This window comes from Heptranchias perlo, chromosome 24 (genome assembly GCF_035084215.1).
Source record: "Heptranchias perlo isolate sHepPer1 chromosome 24, sHepPer1.hap1, whole genome shotgun sequence".
NCBI classification, from domain to species: domain Eukaryota; kingdom Metazoa; phylum Chordata; class Chondrichthyes; order Hexanchiformes; family Hexanchidae; genus Heptranchias; species Heptranchias perlo.
Genome location: NC_090348.1, coordinates 45,181,942 through 45,204,329, shown reverse-complemented (window position 1 = coordinate 45,204,329; position 22,388 = coordinate 45,181,942). Strand labels below are relative to the sequence as shown.

Here is a 22,388-nt window from a genome sequence, read left to right as displayed (position 1 = left end):
ACCGAGTGCTCTGAATCTCTCCGTCTCACCTGAATAAACGAAGCAGAATTGAGTTAGAATAATCTGCGACCTCCGCCCTGCCACAGACTGGAATTTTAATAAAAGGGAGGTGCTGAGTAGAAAGTTCTGGTGAGCAGGGATTCTGTTTCACGCCGGCTGACTGAGGCGAATTCAGTTATTACGAGATGGGATTACAAAGTTTCCCAGGACTTTTACCCTGGGCTTTGGCGTCCCATTCGGCATTTCCAACTGTTGATAATCTGGCCCACTGATTGAATAAGTCACATCCTGTTTTTATTAGATGGAATTGTGGGTTTTCACTGGTGTTTTTTAGGGATTGTATCCCGTGATTCCGTCCACTTTTCCTTGCTGACGGTTACCCGATTTACCAGAATGGGTACCAGGGATGAGGGAATTCAGTTATGTGGAGAGATTAGAGAAGCTGGGGCTGTTCCCCTTACAGCAGAGAAGATCAAGAGGAGATTTAATAGAGGTGTTCGAAATTACGAGGGATTCTGATAGAATAAATGTGGAGAAATTATTTCCACCGACAGGAGGGTCATTAACTAAAGGACACAGATTTAAGATAATTGGCAAAAAAGCCAGGGGGAAGATGAGGAGAAATTTTTGTGCTCAGCAAGTGGTTATGATCTGGAATGTACTGCCTGAAATGGTGGTGGAAGCAGATTCAATAGTAAGTTTCAAAAAGGAATTGGATAAATACTTGGAAAGGGAAAATTTGCAGGGCTATGGGGTAAGAGCAGGGGAGTGGGACTAATTGGACAGCTCTTTCAAAGAGCCAGCACAGGCACAATGGGCTGAATGGCCTCCTTCTGTGCTGTTTCATTCTATGATTCTACCCCTGGTCCTTATTATAGGGAGTGGGCTCAGTGATCGTATAGTCGCACGGTCGCATGTATAAATGGACTCCCACGGGTTTCGGACAGGACGCCGCTCACCTGTTTTCTGGCCTGCGCCAAAATGGCTGCAGGTCAGAGGTTGGCGGGAACGGGATGGTAAGTGACGCACTTCCAATGTCATCCCATTCCCGCCCGAAAACGGGGACAAAAATCAACCGCCCTCCGTCCCCCACTGCCGTACTCCTGCGAATATTTCCCCAGAGCAATGTCACACTCAGTCTTTCAACTGATTTTGCCCTAGATTTAATAAAACGCAGCAAAAAAAATCTTTGGGAAGGTTTTGCGAAAAGCTGATCGGTAGAAGACCGGGAAATGCCCCCCCCCCCCAACCCCCCTCCTCGTTGCGGGGCAAAGCTCACCTCTGTGGGGACTGAGGTCTAGAATTCCCACAGGCTGTTGTTATTGATGTCTGTGCTGGATGCGCTCAGCACACCGTTGTGGTCACTGCACAGGTAGCAACCGTTGGGAGCCAGGACTGCCAGTAGGTTGTCTGCGTGGATCTCGATGCAGAAATCCAGGGGCACGTCTCCCGAGACGGAGAAAGTACCGTTCGCTCCCGTGCACCAGAATTTCCTATTGTTCCCTGTGGAATGAAACAGAAAGAGGGTTCTCGTGACGTGTGCTGCCAAACGGAACAGGATCATCTCACCGCCTGGCTGTCTTCCCTTTGTCTTTACCTTGTGAGAGAAATAATAAAACAGAGCAAGAGGTTAAAAAAAAAAACAATGCAGTACGCCAGAGATTTGTAGCAAGGTCACAGTCACTCAAACACATTGACTGAGCACGGTCTACAACAACAACAACACCTACTACTACTACGACTTGCATTTATATAGCGCCTTTAACGTAGTAAAACGTCCCTAGGCGCTTCACAGGAGTGATTATCAAACAAAATTTGACACCGAGCCACATAAGGAGATATTAGGACAGGTGAGAGGTAGGTTTTAAGGAGTGTCTTAAAGGAGGAGAGAGAGGTGGAGAGATTTCGGGAGGGAATTCCCTAGGGCCTAGGCAGCTGAAGGCTCGTTCGCCAATGGTGGAGCGATTAAAATCGGGGATGCCCAGGAGGCAAGAATCGGAGGAGCGCAGAGATCTCGGGCGGTTGTAGGGCTGGAGGAGGTTACAGGGATAGGGAGGGTTGAGGGCCATGGAGGGATTTGAAAACAAGGATGAGAATTTTAAAATCGAGGTGTTCCCGGCCCGGGAGCCAATGTAGGTCAGCGAGCACAGGGGTGATGGGTGAACGGGACTTGGCGTGAGTTAGGATACGGGCAGCAGAACAAGTCAGTGAAGGAGGAATGGCATTCTCAGCGGGGCAGAGAAAGTTCAGATGGGGACGCTGGACAATGCCATTGACTCCGGCCCTCGCCATGGACTCCATCCCCCTCCCTGGCCACAGGGCTGAACCAGACTGTTCTCAACCTCAGGCGTCTGACTTGACCCTAAGCTGAGCTTCTGCCCCTGCGTCCTCTCCCATCACCAAGACCGCCTACTTCCACCTCCGTAACATCGCCCGCCTCCACCCCTGCCTCAGTTCATCTGCTGCTGAAACCCTCATCAGTGCCTTTGTTACCTCCAGACTCGACTATTCCAATGCTCTCCTGGTCGGCCTCCTTCCCACCCTCAATAAATTTCAGCTCATCCAAAACCCTGCTGCCCGTATCCTAACAGGTGGGGGGGGGGATGGAATGGGTGGCCTGGGTAACGGAGTTTGTGGCGGGGACCGAAGTCACTGCTTTAAAGCCTTCGTTACAACGTTGTTACAGCCAGTCACTTGCCTTGGAAGTGATAGAAGCCTCGTTTGCAGGGCGTCAGCAGGATGATTTCATAGTTGATTCTGTTGCACAGTAGCTGGTCTGAGTGGCAGTCGGTGCCAATGTAGCCGTGCCTGCCACGCAGGATCAGGAACGGGCGGTTCACCAGCCTCATAACAAACTCCTCATTCGGCCCTGAAAAAAAAAAACCACACAGCTCCCAGAGATAGTCTTTGAGAAAAGGTTTACAAGACGTAGCTCCGTTGTGTGCAGCACACTGGGTTGTGCTTAATGAACCTTGTCTGTCAAACCATCAGGACAAGGAGTGACGCAGGGCTGGAGAGATGCACAGAGTGGAGTCTCCCAGGGATCGGTGCTGGAGAGACGACTTTTTCTGATCTACGTTAATGACCTGGATTCGGAAACGCAATGTAAGGTGGTCAAATTGACAGGTGACACTAAGCTGGAGGAGGAGGGGCAGTCGAACCTGGCGAAGCAAATGAGGAATTACAGAAGGACCTGGACAATATCTGCGTGTGGGCAAAACTATAGTGGATGGGATTCAGTAGCAATAAGTGCAAGGTCTTACATGTTGGGGAAAGAAAATGGGGGAAACGTACTTTTAATTGAAGTGGCTGGGGGAGAGGCTGAAAGTGATGTGGGAGTGGCAGTAGACTTAACAGAGATCATGTCCAGTCATTGCAAAGCAAACATTAACAAACTGAATGCTGAGCTACGTTCTCCTTAGAGCAGAGAAAGTTACGGGGAGATTTGATCGAGGTGTTCAAAATCATGAACGGTTTTGATAGAGTAAATAAGGAGAAACTGTTTCCAGTGGCAGGAGGGTCGGTAACCAGAGGACACAGATTTAAGGTGATTGGCAAAAGAACCAGAGGGGAGATAAGGAGAATTTTTTTACGCAGTGAGTTGTGATGATCTGGAACGCGCTGCCTGAAAGGGCGGTGGAAGCAGATTCAATAGTAACTTTCAAAAGGGAATTGGAAAACACTTGAAGGAGAAAAATTTGCAGGGCTATGGGGGAAGAGCAGGGGGAGTGGGGCTAATTGGATAACTCTACCAAAGAACCAGCACAGACACGATGGGCCGAATGGCCGCCCTCTGCGCTGTATCATTCTCTGATTCTAAACCAGTAGACCTTGAGTCTCAGGCCATCATGCTGATACTGTACAGAGCTCTGGCCAGGTTTCACCATGTCCCATCGAAGGCCTCGGTAAGTGTTGGGGCCAGACAGGAGGGACAGGAGGTGGTTGCAAGGACCACTCCCTCCACATGGTGAACTCAGGGCCGTTACCACTGCTTCCCAGGGGCCTTTTGCCACCTTCCCCAGGAAGTGGCAGGTACCGCAGGGAAGTCTACCCGGTACCCGGGACCCCCATCGCCATTTACATACGGCAGGTGGGGAGGAAGAGGCCAACATTGGTTCTGGTGGATCCATGGCCGGCTGCTCTGGTGCTATCATGGCGTCACCACTCTTCACATTGGTGGGCTCCCTCTTGGCAGTGGGAATCTCGCTGGGAGTCCCCCATGAATTGTGGCACATTTAGAGGTGGGAGGTGGGGAATTACTACTCCTAGAAGAGGAGAATCCTAGACATAGAATACGAAAGCGAGGAGGTAATGAAATCGTACAAAACCTTAGGTCACAGTTGGAGTGCGGTGCACAGTTATGGGCGTCTCATTATAGGAGGAATGGAAAAGCAATGGAAAAAGTGCAGTGTAGATTCACCTGGATGTTACCTGGGATGGTTATGGGATAACTGTTATAAAGAGAGATTTGAAAAGTTACATCGAAACTACAGCACAGAAACAGGCCATTCGGCCCAACTGGTCTATGCTGGTGTTTATGCTCTGCACGAGCCTCCTCCCTCCCTACTTCATCTCACCCTATCAGCATATCCTTCTATTCCTTTCTCCCTCGCGTGTTTATCTAGCTTCCCCTTAAATGCATCTATACTATTCGCCTCAACTACTCCTTGTGGGAGCGAGTTCCACATTCTCACCGCTCTCTGGGTAAAGAAGTTTCTCCTGAATTCCCTATTGGATTTATTAGCGACTGTCTTATATTTATGACCTCTAGTTTTGGACTCCCCCACAAGTCTACATCTACCCTATCAAACCCTATCATTATCTTAAAGACCTCTATCAGGTCACCTCTCAGCCTTCTCTATTCCAGATATAAGAGCCCCAGCCTGTTCAGCCTTTCCTGATTGCAGGTCAGTTCCTGGATGCTGAGAGATCCAATTCCTTCTCTAACTTTACGGTCTTTGGGTGCAAGTCCATATTGGACGTGTGCTCTGAGTGTTTGGGCAGCTGTGAGGAGATCCTACTGGGTTGTATATTAGGTGGACCTTTTCCGATCTGCCTGTACACGTGCTCTCTGGAGCAGGAGGGTGAGTAGGAAGCTCTGCAGAATATGCCCGAGCAAACAGTCAGCACCAGAGGAGGAGAGCTCCAACTGGGAGGTGTGTGGGTGTGTGATCCTAAAGGGGCTTTCTTGAACCGAAGTGCCTATGGAAGCTCCAGTTCAGTAGCGAGGCTGCCAGAGAGTTGTGTCCATCAGTCCATACGGCAGACAACAGATCTGTTGTGTTTACCGGTGTGAGACAATTCATTGGGGGTAATTTTCACCATCACCGTTGATTTCAATGGGATGACAATCGGGCGGTTTCTACAATGGGCAGGCGATCCGCTCTGCCAGATTACTGCCCGGGGGTGAAGGTGAAATGTATCCCCATTGTGTTTGGGGGATATGGGGCTAAAGCGGGTACATGGAGTTAGGTCACAGATCAGCCATGATCTCATTGAATGGCAGTACAGGCTCGAGGGGCTGAATGGCCTACTCCTGTTCCTATGTTCCTGTGTTTCCTGTGGATGCTGGGGAGCAGCAAACATGTGCCCTTGGCTTTTAATGACTCCCCGGGTCGTCCAGTGGTCAGGGAGTAATACATGAGCCCTATGCGGGGGCTTCACACTCCTGTAGAGAGCAGTGCCCCTTACATGAATAGAAAGAGGTACTATCCAATAAATGGACACCTTGTGTGCAACAAAACAATGCAGGTGAGAGCCCTGATCTTGCACAAAACCAATTGGTCAGCATGGGTCAGGTGGTACAACTTCATTAGTAAATTAAAAACATTTGCAATCTGTATAAATGAATATTAAAATGGATTACATCACTTTTAGCCAGGCTAAGGTGATTAGTTTTTTTTAATCACACTCTGGGTAATCCGTAAATCAATAGTCACTCTGCGCTGACCTCTCTGTACTTAATATAAGGCCTTCATGCCATTTTGGCTCATGGTGATTTAATTCCTTCACCTCAGTCTACATTCTCTTCATAAGTATATTGATCTATTTTCATGCACAATATACACAGCAGCTGCTATTCTCTATAACTCTACAATATACACAGGGGCTGATATTCCCCATAATATACACAGGAGCTGCTATTCCCCATAATATACACAGGGACTGCTATTCTCTGTAATATACACAGGGACTGCTATTCTCTATAAGATACACAGGGGCTGCTATTTGTAATATACACAGGAGCTGCTATTCCCCATAATATACACAGGAGCTGCTATTCCCCATAATATACACAGGAGCTGCTATTCCCCATAATATACACAGGGACTGCTATTCCCCATAATATACACAGGAGCTGCTATTCCCCATAATATACACAGGGGCTGCTATTCCCCATAATAAACAGTGTCCTCGGCCCAACCATCTTCAGCTGCTTCATCAATGACCTTCCCTCCATCATAAGGTCAGAAATGGGGATGTTCGCTGATGATTGCACAGTGTTCAGTTCCGTTCGCAACCCCTCAGATAATGAAGCAGTCCGAGCCCGCATGCAGCAAGACCTGGACAACATCCAGGCTTGGGCTCATAAGTGGCAAGTAACATTTGTGCCAGACAAATGCCAGGCAATGACCATCTCCAACAAGAGAGAGTCCAACCACCTCCCCATGACATTCAACGGCATTACCATCGCCGAATCCCCCACCATCAACATCCTGGGGGTCACCATTGACCAGAAACTTAACTGGACCAGCCATATAAATACTGTGGCTACAAGAGCAGGTCAGAGGCTGGGTATTCTGCGGCGAGTGACTCACCTCCTGACTCCCCAAAGCCTTTCCACCATCTACAAGGCACAAATCAGGAGTGTGATGGAATACTCTCCACTTGCCTGGATGAGTGCAGCTCCAACAACACTCAAGAAGCTCGACACCATCCAGGACAAAGCAGCCCGCTTGATTGGCACCCCATCCACCACCCTAAACATTCACTCCCTTCACCACCGGCGCACTGTGGCTGCAGTGTGTACCATCCACAGGATGCACTGCAGCAACTCACCAAGGCTTCTTCGACAGCACCTCCCAAACCCGCGACCTCTACCACCTAAAAGGACAAGAGCAGCAGACACATGGGAACAACACCACCTGCACGTTCCCCTCCAAGTCACACACCATCCCGACTTGGAAATATATCGCCGTTCCTTCATCGTCGCTGGGTCAAAATCCTGGAACTCCCTTCCTAACAGCACTGTGGGAGAACCTTCACCACACGGACTGCAGCGGTTCAAGAAGGCGGCTCACCACCACCTTCTCAAGGGCAATTCGGGATGGACAATAAATGCCGACCTCGCCAGCGACGCCCACATCCCATGAATGAATAAAAAAAATACACAGGGGCTGCTAGTCTCTATAATATACACAGGGGCTGCTATTCCCATAATGTGAACAGGGGCTGTTAGTTCTTATACAAACTGGGCCTACATGACACAGTTGGTACCACCCTTGCCTCTGAGTCAGGATGTGTTTAATCCCCATTCCAAGACTTGATGATGGGAAGCCAGTGTCTAAATCACCGTGCTGTAAAATATCTTCTGTCGTGCCCTTTATGCTCACTGGCACAAAGACCAGTCAGGAAAAGGAGTCTGCCATTCAGCCCCTCCCACCTCCCGTTATTCAATTAGATCATGGCTGATCTGTACCTCAGCTCCATTTTCCCGCCTTCGCTCCACCGTGATACCCTCACCCAACAAAAATCTATCGACCTTAGTCTTGAAAGCCCCAGTTGTCCACCCCCGCCCCCGTGTCCACAGCCTTTTGGGGGGAGAGGGTTCTAGGTCTCCACTACCCTCCGTGTGAAAAGATTATTCCTGATTTCCCTCCTAAATGGCCTAGTGCTGATTTTAAGGTGAGGTGTCGTTAAGCTCTCCCTTACCTGCCTGCTGAGCACTGGCTACGATCTGTCCAATGGGTTTCATTGTCAGGTACTGTTTGTTAGCGGCTTGTAACATTACTTTGCCTTGGCACCATCTCACGGTGAAGTAAGTGGCCTCCTCAGTGTCCTTCCCGTCAGCCAGGATGGCGGCCTGTCTCCGCTACGCAGAAAGTCAGATCAGAGAAGTCAGGCAACTTTTTGTTATTTAAGGATCAGTAAAGTCAGTTTTTATTGCCAATTTAAAAAAACAATTGGATGGGCAAGGGCCGGGCTGAACTCCCTCAGGGTTCCTCCCGCTGCTCCTGGGGTTTGACGGAGACCTCCGTCTAGGCACCTAAACCAGGCTCCTGCCGAACTTCCTCCCCCTCCGTAAACTTGAGCTCAGCCAAAACTCTGCTGCCCATTCTCTCCAGCTGAAACACTGAGAGAATTCAGGGGCACATAAAGCAGGAACATCCAGATTTTATGGATTGATTCTCCCTCATTTTCTCCCTTTCCCCTTCTCTCTCGCTGGGGTACACTTCCCCTGGGGGACGGTGCCTCACTCACCTCACCATTACTTGGTGCGACGGCCTTAACACAGAGGCGCACAAATTAAATCAACATGAACCAAAATGGCATGAGGCAAAGCTGATTGGCTCTGCAGCTAAGTACAGATAGTGCCAGTAAAGAGGATTACCAGGCATGTGATTAAAAGAAAGTTGATCACCTTGAACGGACGTTTTTTATAAATTTTTGAACTTTACAACCTTTCCAAATCCCTCCAACTGAGTCTCGCCTCTGAGTCAGAAGGTCTAAATCCAGGCTGACACTCCAGTGCAGTACTGAGGGAGTGCTGCACTGTCGGAGCTGCCGTCTTTCAGATGCGGTGTTAAACTGAGGCCCCGTCTGTCCTCTCAGGTGGACGCATAAGATCCCACGGCCACTATTTCGAAGCAGAGCAGGGGAGTTCTCCCTGGAGCCCTGCACAATATTTATCCCTCAACCAACATCAATAAAACAGATGACCTGGTCATTATCACATTGCTGTTTGTGGGATCTTGCTGTGCGCAAATTGGCTGCTGCGTTTCCTACATTACAACAAGTGACTACACTTCAAAAGTACTTCATTGGCTGTAAAGCTCTTTGGGATGTCCTAAAGTTGTCTCAGTTGCTACATAAATGCAAGTTCTCTTTCCTTTGTCAGCCTCCATCCGGAAAGCATTTTGGGACATTTCTTGTTACAGTCAAGACACTGTATGAATTGTTGTTGTAGTTTTGTTTCTGGGAGTTTTCACAGCAGGAGCTGAATGCTTGTTTCTCGATTGTGATTTCCTTTCTTTAACCTTGATCAGGGTATCTCCACTCTGACCCTTTAACCTTGTTTCTCTTTAACTGTACTTTTTTTTTCACCTATCTGATGGACTCCGGGAGGCCATTCAATCAATCAGACTTCCCCAACTAAATTCGGATAATTTTATTTTATGGCAAATTGAAGTTTTAAATGACTTTGACCTAATGCCGAATCTATCGAGACATCAACAGAATCAGAGAATGTTACAGCACAGAAACAGGTCACTTGTCCTATCGAGCCTGCACTGGAGGTTTAGGGGTGATCTTATAGAAGTCTATAAAATAATGAGGACATAGATAAGGTAGATAGTCAAAATCTTTTCCCAAAGGTAGGGGAGTCTATAACGAGGGGACAGAGATTTAAGGTGAGAGGGGAGAGATACAAAAGGGTCCAGAGGGGCAATTTTTTCACTCAAAGGGTGGTGAGTGTCTGGAACGAGCTGCCAGAGGCAGTAGTGGAGGGGGGTACAATTTTGTCTTTTAAAAAGCATTTGGACAGTTACATGGGTAAGATGGGTATAGAGGGATATGGGCCAAGTGCAGGCAATTGGGACTAGCTTAGTGGTATAAACTGGGCGACATGGACATGTTGGGCCGAAGGGCCTGTTTCCATGTTGTAAACTTCTATGATTCTATGATTCTATGATTTCTCCACACGAGTAACAGTCTAATCCCACCCTGCTGCGTGCTCCCCAGTATTCCTCTTTTTCAAGAAACTATCTAATTCCCTCTTAAAATCATAGAATCATAGAATCATAGAAAGGTTACAGCACGGAAGGAGGCCATTTGGCCCATCGAGTCAGCGCAGGCTCTATGCAAGGGCAATCCAGCTAGTCCCACTCCCCCGCCCTTTCCCCGTAGTCCTGCAATTTTTTTCCTTTCAAGTACTTATCCAGTTCCCTTTTGAAGGCCACAATTGAATCTGCCTCCACCACCCCCTCGGGCAGTGCATTCCAGATCCTAACCACTCGCTGTGTATAAAAATGTTTTTCCTCATGTGACCTTTGGTTCTTTTGCCAATCGCCTTAAATCTATGTCCTCTGGTCCTTGACCCTTCTACCAATGGGAACAGTTTCTCTCTATCTACTCTGTCAAGACCCTTCATGATTTTCAATACCTCGATCAAGTCTCCTCTCAACCTTCTCTGTTCCAAGGAGAACAACCCCAGCTTCTCCAGTCTATCCACGTAACTGAAGTCCCTCATCCCTGGAATCATTCTAGTAAATCTCCTCTGCACCCTCTCTAAGGCCTTCACATCTTTCCTAAAGTGCGGTGCCCAGAACTGGACACAATACTCCAGTTGTGGCCAAACCAGTGTTTTATAAAGTTTCATCATAACCTCCTTGCTTTTGTACTCTCTGCCTCTATTTATAAAGCCCAGAATCCCCTATGCTTTTTTAACCACTTTCTCAAGAAGTTATTGACCTTTTTTTTCACAGTAGTTTGTGGCTGGGGTTACCAACTCTGGTTGGACATATTCCTGGAGCTTTCATTGTGTGACAACACCGCGTGACAACACCACATGACACACCGCGTGACAACACCACATGACACACCGCGTGACAACACCGCGTGACAACACCACATGACAACACTGCGTGACAACACCGCGTGACACCACCACATGACACACCGCGTGACAACACCGTGTGACACCACCACATGACACACTGCGTGACAACACCGCGTGACAACACCACATGACAACACTGCGTGACAACAATGTGTGACACCACCAAATGACAACACTGCGTGACAACACCGCGTGACACCACCACATGACACACTGCGTGACAACACCGCGTGACACCACCACATGACACACTGCGTGACAACACCGCGTGACACCACCACATGACACACTGCGTGACAACACCGCGTGACACCACCACATGACAACACTGCGTGACAACACCACATGACAACACTGCGTGACACCACCACATGACAACACCACATGACAACACTGCGTGACAACACCACATGACAACACCACATGACAACACTGCGTGACAACACCGTGTGACAACACCACATGACACGCCGCGTGACAACACCGTGTGACAACACCACATGACTAGACCGCGTGACAACACCGTGTGACAACACCACATGACGTACCTGCGCCAGAAGCTGCCCATCGATCGTTCTCAGCCTCACACGGTCAGAATTCAGATTGACTTCAAACTGAAACAGCGAGAGCTGACTGAGAGTCTCAAAACGGGCATAAACTTCCACCCCTAGGAGAAAGAAAAAACACATAGGAGAGTTCGATAATCGTCAGCTCATGATACTCTTACGTTTTATTCCATTAAAGGTAAATCACAGAATGGGACAGGAGAACTTTAATGATTGTACAGCGATAATGAGACGTTAAATCGAGGCCCCATCTTCCCTCTCAAATCTCATGGCCACTATTTCGAAGAAGAGCAGGAGAGTTCTCCCCGGTGTCCTGGCCAATATTTATCCCTCAACCAACATCACTAAAAAACAGATTATTTGGTCATTATCACATTGCTGTTTGTGGGATCTTGCTGTGCGCAAATTTACTGCTGCCTTTCCTACATTACAACAGTGACTACACTTCAAAAAAAGTACTTCATTGGCTGTAAAGCGCTTTGAGACGTCCTGAGGTCATGAAAGGCGCTATAGAAATGTAAGTCTTTTTATGAGGTGTGCGTGCGAGACAAATTTGCTGAGCAGAACGATAACAGGCCTGCTAAAGAAAGATATAGGAAGCTACTGCACACACTTCTTCCCATTATAAGTCCCCCCTCCCCCACTTTGGAGCGTGGAAGGGTTCTGGAACATTCCCTTTTGGAATTTTCTATTAAAAATGGTGATTTTTGAACTTTTTTTTTCACTTTCAATCTTATAAAAAAACAAGCGACAACTTATGTGGAGTTCAGAACTCAGGTACCTGGAATCGGATACTCAGGGTTAAAGGGCAGAAGGCCTGAGACTAGGAGGCACAATGAATATAAATTATAGGCTTGAGTTTATTGCCAATTTCCTTAAACGATAAAGTTGTGTAAAGATGTCTGCTTGAATTTACCAGGAAATCTTCTCCTAGATTTTCCTGGACAAACCCGCGAGAATTCCGCTGGTGTAGACAGGGTCTGGCAAAGGACACCCAGCCCCAAAAAATTGGCCATTATGATTTTCCTGGGATGGCCCATGTGTATCCTGCGGTCCCCCCTCCCCCCGAGCCTGCCCCGCCACATGTAGATAAAGACAATCTTTCCCCTTCTTTCCAGTGAGTTTCTGGGTCCCCCTGGAAACACCTCCACTGTAAAGATAATGTGAGGGGGTGGGGGGTGGGGGGAGGGCAGGACAGTGTCCTAGAGGCGTGAAAGCAGGGTGAAGGCCAAAGGTCAATGAGGTCAATCAGGATTGTGAAGATTGGGAGTGACTGCTCTTAGACCTCAGAACTGACTGATTAGGCTCTAACGGCAATTGCTGCTATTTCCAATGAATGTAAAGTGAGAATAGTGTTGTAAATAAATAATGGGTTTTCCTCTTGAAATTCCATTCTTTTCATGCTTTGAGGAAGAGGATGATGAGGACAGGGAGGAGGTTTTATCCATTCATGGGATGTGGGCGTCGCTGGCGAGGTCGGCATTTATTGCCCATCCCTAGTTACCCTTGAGAAGGTGGTGGTGAGCCGCCTTCTTCATGAACCGCTGCAGTCCGTGTGGTGAAGGTTCTCCCACAGTGCTGTTAGGTAGGGAATTCCAGGATTTTGACCCAGTGATGATGAAGGATCGGCAAGATATGTCCAAATTGGGATGGTGTGTCACTTGGAGGTGGTGGTGTTCCTATGCACCTGCTGCTCTTGTCCTTCTAGATGGTGGAAGTTACCGGTTTGGGAGGTGCTGTCGAAGAAGCCTTGGCGAGTTGCTGCAGTGCATCCTGTGGATGGTACACACTGCAGCCACGGTGCGCCGGTGGTGAAGGGAGTGAATGTTTAGGGTGGTGGATGGGGTGCCAATCAAGCGGGCTGCTTTATCCTGGATAGTGCCAAGATTCTTGAGTGTTGTTGGAACTTCCCCCATCCCAGAAAGTGGAGAGTATTCCATCACACACCTGACTTGTGCCTTTGTAGTTGGAGATGAACCACTCACCGCAGAATACCCAGCCTCTGACCTGCTCTTGTAGCCACAGCATTTATGTGGCTGCTCCAGTTCAGTTTCTGGTCACTGGTGACCCCCAGGATGTTGATGATGCAGGTCTCGGCGAGGGTGATGCAATTGAATGTCAAGGGGAGGTGATTATACTGAAGATGGTTGGACCTAGGATGATACCCTGAAGAACTATTGCAGCGATGTCCTGGGGCTGAGATGATTGGCCTCCAACAACCACAACCATCTTCCTTTGTGCTAGGTATGACTCCAGCCACTGGAGAGTTTTCCCTTTTACTAGGGCTCCTTTGTGCTACATTCGGTCAGATGTCAAGGGCAGTTACTCTCAACTTACCTCTGGAATTCAGCTCTAGTGTCCACATTTGAATCAAGGCTGTAACGAGGTCTGGAGCCGAATGGTTCTGACGGAACTCAAACTGAGCATCGGTGAGCAGGTTATTAGTGAGTAAATGCTGCTTGATAGCACTGTCGATGACTCCTTCCATCACTCTACTGATGATTGGGAATAGGCTGATGGGCGGTAATTAGCCAGGTTAGATTTGTTCTGCTTTTTGTGGACAGAACATAACTGGGCAATTTTCCACATTGTTGGGTAGATGCCAGTGATGTACTGGAACAGCTTAGCAAAGGGACAAGGCTAATTTTGGAGCACTTCAGCACTAGTCGGGAACTCTGCTGCCTGGATCCTAACTCACACCAAGTCCCCTTCACCCATCACCCCCTGTGCTCACTGACCTGCATTGGCTCCCGGTCTGGGAACACCTTGATTTGAAAATTCTCTTCCTTGTTTTCAAATCCCTCCATGGCCTCGCCCCTCCCTATTTCTGTAACCTCCTCCAGCCCTACAACCCTCCGAGATCTCTGCGCTCCTCCAGTTCTTACCTCTTGCTCTTCCCCGATTTTAATCGCTCCACTATTGGCGGCCGTGCCTTCAGCTGCCTAGGCCCTAAAGCTCTGGAATTACCTCCCTAAACCTCTCTGCCTCTCTCCTCCTCTTTTAAGGCACTCCTCAAAACTTACCTTTCTCATCAACCTGTCCTGATATCTCCTTATGTGGCTCGGTGTCAAATTTTGTTTGATAATCGCTCCTGTGAAGCACCTTGAGACGTTTTACTTCTCGGCAAAAGAACCAAAGGTGACATGAGGAAAAACGTTTTTACACAGCGAGTGGTTAGGATCTGGAATGCACTGCCCGAGGGGGTGGTGGAGGCAGATTCAATCATGGCCTTCAAAAGGGAACTGGATAAGTACTTGAAAGGAAAAAATTTGCAGGGCTACAAGGATAGGGTGGGTGAGTGGGACTAGCTGGATTGCTCTTGCATAGAGCCGGTACGGGCTCGATGGGCCAAATGGCCTCCTTCCATGCTGTAACCTTTCTATGATTCTATGATTCTATTAAAGGCATTGTATAAATGCAAGTTGTTGTTTTTTTATTATTGGGACCGGCAACCTTTGCTCTGTCCAGTGTCACTCAGCCATTCCTTGGTAGCACTTGGAGTGAATCGAATTGGCTGAAGACTGGCATCTGTGATGGTGGGGACCTCAGGAGGAGGCCGAGAAGGATCATCCACTCGGCACTTCAACCCGGTGAGGAAGGAAGTTCAGTGAATCTGGCGTCAGTGTACGTAGGCACAACCTGTCATGTCAGTGCCCACGCTAGAGGGTTTACAGGCCATGGAGATTATATATAGAATTCTGTGTTATGCCAGCTCTTGGCACGAGTCCCGCTGCCACTTTCTACCAGGGACACAGCCTTGCCAAATGGGTGTAAAAAAATAACAAAAGCTCTAAATTTTTATGCCATCGGATCTTTCCAGGCAGCCTCGGGTGGCATTAGTCAATCAGCAATGCACCTCTGCAGTAAACAGGTGACCGATGCCCTGTTCAGGCAGGCCACAGGTTTAATTTCCTTCCCCCATTAACCCACCAAAGCATAGGTAGCGAGCAAGGGAGTTTTACTCAGTGGTGGGATTTCCCCAACTATAGGGTGTCATTAAGGGTCCGGACTGAAAACACCCTAGATTTCATCAACAGGAAGAGATTTCATTCTGTGAATTGTGCAGCTTGTGGGTGTTGTCAGCCACCTCACCACGAATGTGGATGCGTGCAACCCTGGAAACTGCCATGATGTTATGGCAGATGGCATGGAGAAGATATTTCCACCTGTTGGGGGAGACCAGAACTAGGGGCCATAAATATAAGATAGCCACTAACAAATCCAATAGGAATTTCAGGAGAAGCTTCTTTACCCAGAGAGTGGTGAGAATGTGGAACTCGCTCCCACAAGGAGCAGTTGAGGCGAATAGTGTGGATGCATTTAAGGGGAAGCTGGATAAACACGCGAGGGAGAAAGGACTAGAAGGACATGCTGATAGGGTGAGATGAAGTAGGGAGGGAGGAGGCTCTTGTGGAGCACAAACACTGGCATAGACCTGTTGGGCCGAATGGCCTGTTTCTGTGCTGTACATTCTACGTAATTCTATGTATTCTTCTACAACAATCAAATATACCTGCATTGTTCAGCCAGAGCAAAGTATCGGGCGGGTTGCTTGGGAACCATTTCAACCATGGTTACGATGACTGACCTCCGACAACCACGACCATCTTTTGTGTCTGGTGACCCCCCCCCCCCGCCACCCCACCAATGACCTCCATTGTTTTCGCTCGGGCTCCTTGGTGCCAACACTCAAATGCTGCCTTTGATGTCGACGATGTCTATTCTCTCCTCTCCTCTGGTATGCGACTCTTGTCGGCCATGTCTAGGTGAAGGCTATGACCAGGCCTGGAGCTGAGTGGTTCTGGAGAAACCCATCCAGAGAGTACCAAACATTCCCCTCATTGCCTCATCCAACTATTTCTTAAATGATTCCAGGGTTTTTGTCTCCGCTCCTCTATCTGGACGTTCATTCCACATGTTGATCTGGCTTTCTTTGAAGAAGAATTTCTTGGTATCAGTCCTAAAATTACCGTTTACTAGTTTGAACCTGTGCCCCCTTAGTTCTACTGCTGCAGTTTAACTTGAAGTAATATTCCGAGGGGGTTAACTTTTTCTATATCCTTAACAATCTTGTACACCTCTGTAAGATCACCTCTCAGGTGCCTCCTTTCAAAGGCTGAAAAGGCCAATTTTCGCCAGTCTTTTCTCGTAACTCAGACTCCCGACACTGGAGAAAAGCCTCGTGGCTTCTCTCTGCTCTGCCTCCAGTGCTCTGATATCTCATTCCCAGAACTGGGACGTGGTGTTCAAGGTGCAGTCTGACCAGAGCCATGTACAGTTTGACTGTTATCACCCCGGCTTATATTCCATTATTTTTACCTGTGTAGTTCAACATCCTATTGGCTTTGTTAATTGGTGCTCTCCATTGATTGGACACGTTTAGTGTCGAGTCCATTAAGACTCCTGGATTTTTTTCGCAGACATCCTTATCTGTTTCAACACCATTCATGGAGTACGTGTTTCATCTATTCCTCCCAAGGTGTTGCACTTTACATTTGTCTGCATTAAATTCCTTCTGCTGTAGTTCGGCCCACTTGCTTATCTTGTCCAACTCATGCTGTAATTCCTTAGCTCCCTCTTCCAATTCCTCTTCCCCTCCTTGTTAGCTGTCATCTGTAAATTTGACCACTTTGTGTCGAGCTTCTGAATCCAGGTTGTTTATGACAATTAGGAACAGTCGTGGTCCCAGCAGTGAGCCCTGAGGCTCCCCACTCGCTACTCTCCCCTTCCCCCCCCCCACTCCCATTCCTGCATATCTCCTCTAATGAGTACTCGTTGTTTCCTATCCTTCAATTGGTTATCTTATCCAATCCCAGGGTTTAGTCTGGATCCCCATAGCTTTCAGTTTAACTAATAGCCTTTCATGTGGAAGTTTGTCATCAGCCCATTGAAGGGTCAGGATACACCATGACATAGGGTTCACCTGACTTGTAACTTCCTCAAAGAAGTCGAGGAGGTTAACCAGGTAGGATGCTCCCCTTCTGAATCTGTGTTGACTGCTGTTTACGACATTGTTGTTGTAAAGATCGTTCTCAAGTTTACTCTTCCTCTTCCTCATCCTTCCCCCTCGTTACTCTCCCTCATTCCTTTCACCCATTCATGTCGCTCATTCCTCTCCCTCAAACCAAATCTCCTTCTGTATCCTTCTCTTGACCTGTGCAATTTTCTACCCCTGTTCTCTTCTGGGGCTTCCCTCTCATGCTAGAATCTGGTTCGATGGGTATCTCTGGGGAACTATCCCCAGCAGCTTCGCAGCGTTGGGCAGTCCGAGACATCTCAAAGTGCAGTGACTAGTTATGTCGGCAAATGTGGTCGCCATTTTGTGCACAGCAAGCACACACAAAAAGCCAAACTGGAATTAGTTGAGGGTGAAATGTTGACCAGGGCACTGCGGAGCTCCTTGTTCTTCTTCAAATAGTGCAGTGGGGACTTCATCTACCTGAATTGGTTTTGGTTTAACATCAATAACAGCAGATGGGGTTAGATGAAAAGGGGGTGGGAGGAGGCTCGTGTGGAGCAAACACTGGAAAGGACCAGTTGGGCCGAATGGCCCGTTTCTGTGCTATTCGTTCTATGTAATCATCTCTGACAGTGCAGCACTCCCTCAATACAACACTGGAGTGTGAACCTGGATTGTGCACTTGTGAGCGGGGCTTGAACATATAACCCTTTGGCTCGGAGGGAAGCATCCTGACGAGCTAATGGCCCAGATTTTGCTGTCAAAATAACGGCGAGGTTAGTGGCGCTCACCGTTATTTATTCGCAAATTCTACAGCAACTTTAGGCGAGGAGAGGATGCGCGGGTTAAGCTCAAAAATCCAGAGCTTGCTGTCCGAGATGCATCGCTCTGCCGCTAGCTTCATGAAAGTGGCATCTCGCCGTCTGCCTCGCAGCTGAAATGCATCGAACGGCGTGAAGTTGCCGTATTTGCACGGTGGATACGGACTAAACTCACCACAGGAAGTTAAGTCTTTTCCATTTCAGTCTAAGTAACCCTTTAACAACACGATAAGCGTTAATTACTGGCACCGCAAATTAACTATTACAAGCGCAGAGTCTCATTCCTTCAGGTTTTAATTGTTGGAGATTTAAAAAATGTCAAACTTTAAATAAAACTTTGTTTTTAACTTTTCCTTTCTGTCTCTTTATTTTCTCTTTCTCTCTCTCTCAATCCAATCTTTCTTTCCCTCTCTTTATTTCTTACTGTACCTGATTTGACATTGAATTCATCCACTCTCATTTACACTTCCCTCTCAGTCCTTGAGCTATTAATTTCACAATTCTTCAATGATTGGTTAAGGAGATACCCAGTTGCTTTCCCTGTTCACTCAGGTCCTAGATACCCTATTCCCCTCGCTGCGACCTTATCAGCTCACACTGTCTGCAAATTGCCACCCAAAAATTTTTTAAAACCTAAATATGCAAGGGTACGTCTAACTAACGGCAAACGCCATTAGTTGGCCTGCTACAGCAAAATCTGGGCCAACGTTTGGCAATTGGAACGATAAAGAGAAAAAGTCGACTCCACACAGAAGTGAAGGTTGGACCTTCCAGTTTCCTCACCATAATTAATTGTCACATATTTCTTTGACTTGGTCTTCAGTGAGATCCAAGGCTTGCTTCTCTTGATGATGAAGATATCCTGCATGTCTGATGGGTGCGTCCCAATGGACAGAAGACCGGTTCTCGAGTGAGGGTACAAGACCCCCCGCCTTCCAGCGGAAAAGGAAACCATGTAGCCAGCCTTCAGGTGAAGAACGAACCCTGTCTGCTTCGAGCGTGTGCTCAGCAGCTGATTCTCAACGGACAGGTAGCGACGGTCACTTGTTTGGAGATGGTACTTCCCACTGTCAAAGTGAATTAAGAAGATGCATTCCTCGGAAAAGGGAGCTGGAGCTTCTGCCCAGCTTTTGCCCTGGTTGCAGTCCACACGTACATAGTTCTTGGATTGGGGGTGGTATAATACAATTTGGGGGTGGATGGCGAGATGAGGGATCCATTGCTGGAATTTTGTTGCCTCCTTCAGTGCACAACGGACCTTATCTGTATTTTTCTCAAGGTAAGTTCCAAATATTAAGGACCTGAAGACCCAGGATCCGTTAGACTGGTATTCTAAGAGAAACAAACTGGACTCGTTGGGGGGAGCACATTTAACTAAACCATCTTCATTAGTCTGCAGAGCCATCCCGTTCGATCCTATCAGTTCCACGAGGACCTGAAGCCCTTTACTGGACTTGAATCTCACTTCCCAGATCTGCACAAGAGAGAATGAGAGACAGATTTCACCTTTGGAGGCCACCATTGCCAATAGAAGTACAACAGTCAGCTACAACCCAATTACCATCCCCCCCCCCCCACCCCAGCCCCACCGACCCCAAAATAAATGTTTTCCCCTCCTCTCCCATCCAGGCAGTGAAAGTGCCTCAGTACTTGCCCAAGTGGCCATTATTCATCATGTCAGCCTGGAGAAAGAGTGGCCAAATACTATTTGGCTTTGGGAGCCATCACAGTTGAGCCCGATCCTCTTCTCACCCAACAGCCCAGACCTGGGCGTTTTGCAAAAAGGGGGTCACTCGGGCCCGGAACCAGCCTTCTCAGCATGGTGACACTGACACAATTGTCCCCCAACCCAACTGAGATCAGCCAACACAGCACAAACCAGGAATCGAGCTTGAGATCTCCCTGGCTTGGTATCCACTGAGCCATCAGGATAGCCCCGGACAGGAAATCGTTTTACTTGTTTTTATTTTTCATGGTATTACATAGAATTTTACAGCACATAACAGGCCATTCGGCCCAACAGGTCCGCGCCAGTGTTTATGCTCCACACGAGCCTCCTCCCACCTTACTTAATTTCACCCTATCAACATATCCTTCTATTCCTTTCTCCCTCATATGTTTATCTAGCTGCCCCATAAATGCATCTACACTATTCGCCTCGACTGCTCCTTGTGGGAGCGAGTTCCATATTCTCACCACTCTCTGGGTAAAGAAGGTTCACCTGAATTCCCTATTGGATTTATTACTGACTATCTTATATTTATGGCCCCTAGTTTTGGACTCCCCAACAAGTAGAAACATCTTCCCTACGTCTACCCTATCAAACCTCTTCATAATTTTAATGACCTCTATCAGGTCACCCCTCAGCCTTCTCCTTTCTAGAGAAAAGAGCCCCAGCCTGTTTAATCATTCCTGATCATTTATAACCTCTCAGATCTGATTTTCCATTATCCTCCCCTCCTTTCCTGAAGGTGCTGACTCATGTTTCTGGGTTTCAGTTCCAAGTCACTCTTCATATCTGCATCCAGGGAGTGAGTGTGAGCAGGCTATTCAACTGTGGAGGACATCACAGCTGAGCATGGTCATGTCTTTCGTCCCCTGCCTACTCAAACACAACTAGAGGGCCATTGGATAATGGTGAGGGGTGGGGGTCTCGGGCTAATTTCCCCTCTTTCCCTCTCTAGTTTAGAGGGACTGAAGGTGAGTTAAGGTTGAGATCAGCCAACTCAACACAAGTCAAGCTGAGGACCTTCTCAATGTATCCAGCTCGGTGACACCCCAGACACTCCAATGACCAAACTGAGCCAAGTGAGGGATCTCTGTAAACTGCTCTAAAGTAAGTTGTATTGAAGTACACATGAGTGACTGCACAACAACAACAATTTGCATTTATATAGCGCCTTTAATGTAGTAAAACGTCCCAAGGCGCTTCACAGGAGCAAAGAAAATTTGACACCAAGCCATATAAGGAGATATTAGGACAGGTGACCAAAAGTTTGGTCAAAGAGGTAGGTTTTAAGGAGCATCTTAAAGGAGGAGAGAGAGGTAGAGAGACGGAGAGGTTTAGGGAGGGAATTCCAGAGCTTAGGGCCCAGGCAGCTAAAGGCACGGCCGCCAATGGTGGAGCGATTAAAATCGGGGATGCACTGAGGCAAGAATTGGAGAAGCGCAGAGATCTCAGAGGGTTGTAGGGCTGGAGGAGGAGGCTACAGGGATAGGGAGGGGTGAGGCTGTGGAGGGATTTGAAAACAAGGATGAGAATTTTTAAATCAAGGACCGGAAGCCAGTGTAGGTCAGCGAGCACAGGGGTGATGGGTGAACGGGACTTGGTGCGAGTTAGGATACGGACAGCAGAGTTTTGGATGAGCTCAAGTTTATTGAGGGTGGAAGGTGGGAGGCCGGCCAGGAGAGCATTGGAATAGTCCAGTCTGGAGGTAACAAAGGTAAGGATGAGGGTTTCAGCAGCAGATGAGCTGAGGCAGGGGCCGAGACGGGCGATGTTACGGGGGTGGAAGTAGGCGGTTTTGGTGATAGAGCGGATATGGGGTCGGAAGCTCATCTCTGGGTCAAATAGGACGCCACGGTTGTGAACGGTCTGGTTCATCCTCAGACAGTGGCCAGGGAGAGGGATGGAGTCGGTGTCTAGGGAACGGAGTTTGTGCAGGGACCAAACACAATGGCTTCGGTCTTCCCAATATTTAGTTGAGGGAATTTTTGATCATCCCCGGACAAGGAGTGTGACAAATGAGAGACAGTGGAGGGGTTGAGTGAGGTGGTGGTGAGGTGGAGCATACTTAGGTCAGCGTACATATATCTCCAACAGTGTTGAATAGCTACCTGTTTTGGACCAAGTGATGTCGTCACCAGTGATACAATATTCCCAAATTGCTCTGCTGTCAAGTATTTGCCACAACTGGTTATCAGTCCGACTTTAACCACGTCAGTGTTTGCCATGGCAACGGCTAACTGCACTCTGTTGCCAAGCAGCGGTGCGAACCACAAAAAAACACTAAACACTTTCTGCGCGTAAATAACGGGCCCGCAAAGTCTCCCCACAAGAAACCGTTCATCTCTCAGAGACTCCCTCACCACCACCTGGTGTGGATCCTGCGATGCAGTCAGCTGAGTTTGATTGAGGCTGCCTTCATGATGTCATAAACGGGTAGGGGGAGGGAGGTGATGTCATAAACGGGTAGGGGGAGGGA

At 48.1% G+C, this 22,388-nt stretch overlaps 1 protein-coding gene across 1 annotated transcript; it reads right to left on the bottom strand.

Annotated features, from left to right (window-relative positions):
- Positions 1-1,297: 1,297 nt before the first annotated feature.
- On the bottom strand, positions 1,298-22,137 carry LOC137341796 (fascin-3-like). Its single transcript, XM_068005298.1, has 6 exons — positions 22,021-22,137; positions 18,967-19,657; positions 11,386-11,504; positions 7,933-8,092; positions 2,699-2,869; positions 1,298-1,503 (listed from the first exon to the last, which is right to left on the bottom strand). The coding sequence occupies exons 1-6, from the start codon at positions 22,135-22,137 to the stop codon at positions 1,298-1,300; spliced, it is 1,464 nt and encodes a 487-aa protein (XP_067861399.1).
- Between the last annotated feature and the right edge of the window lie 251 nt (positions 22,138-22,388).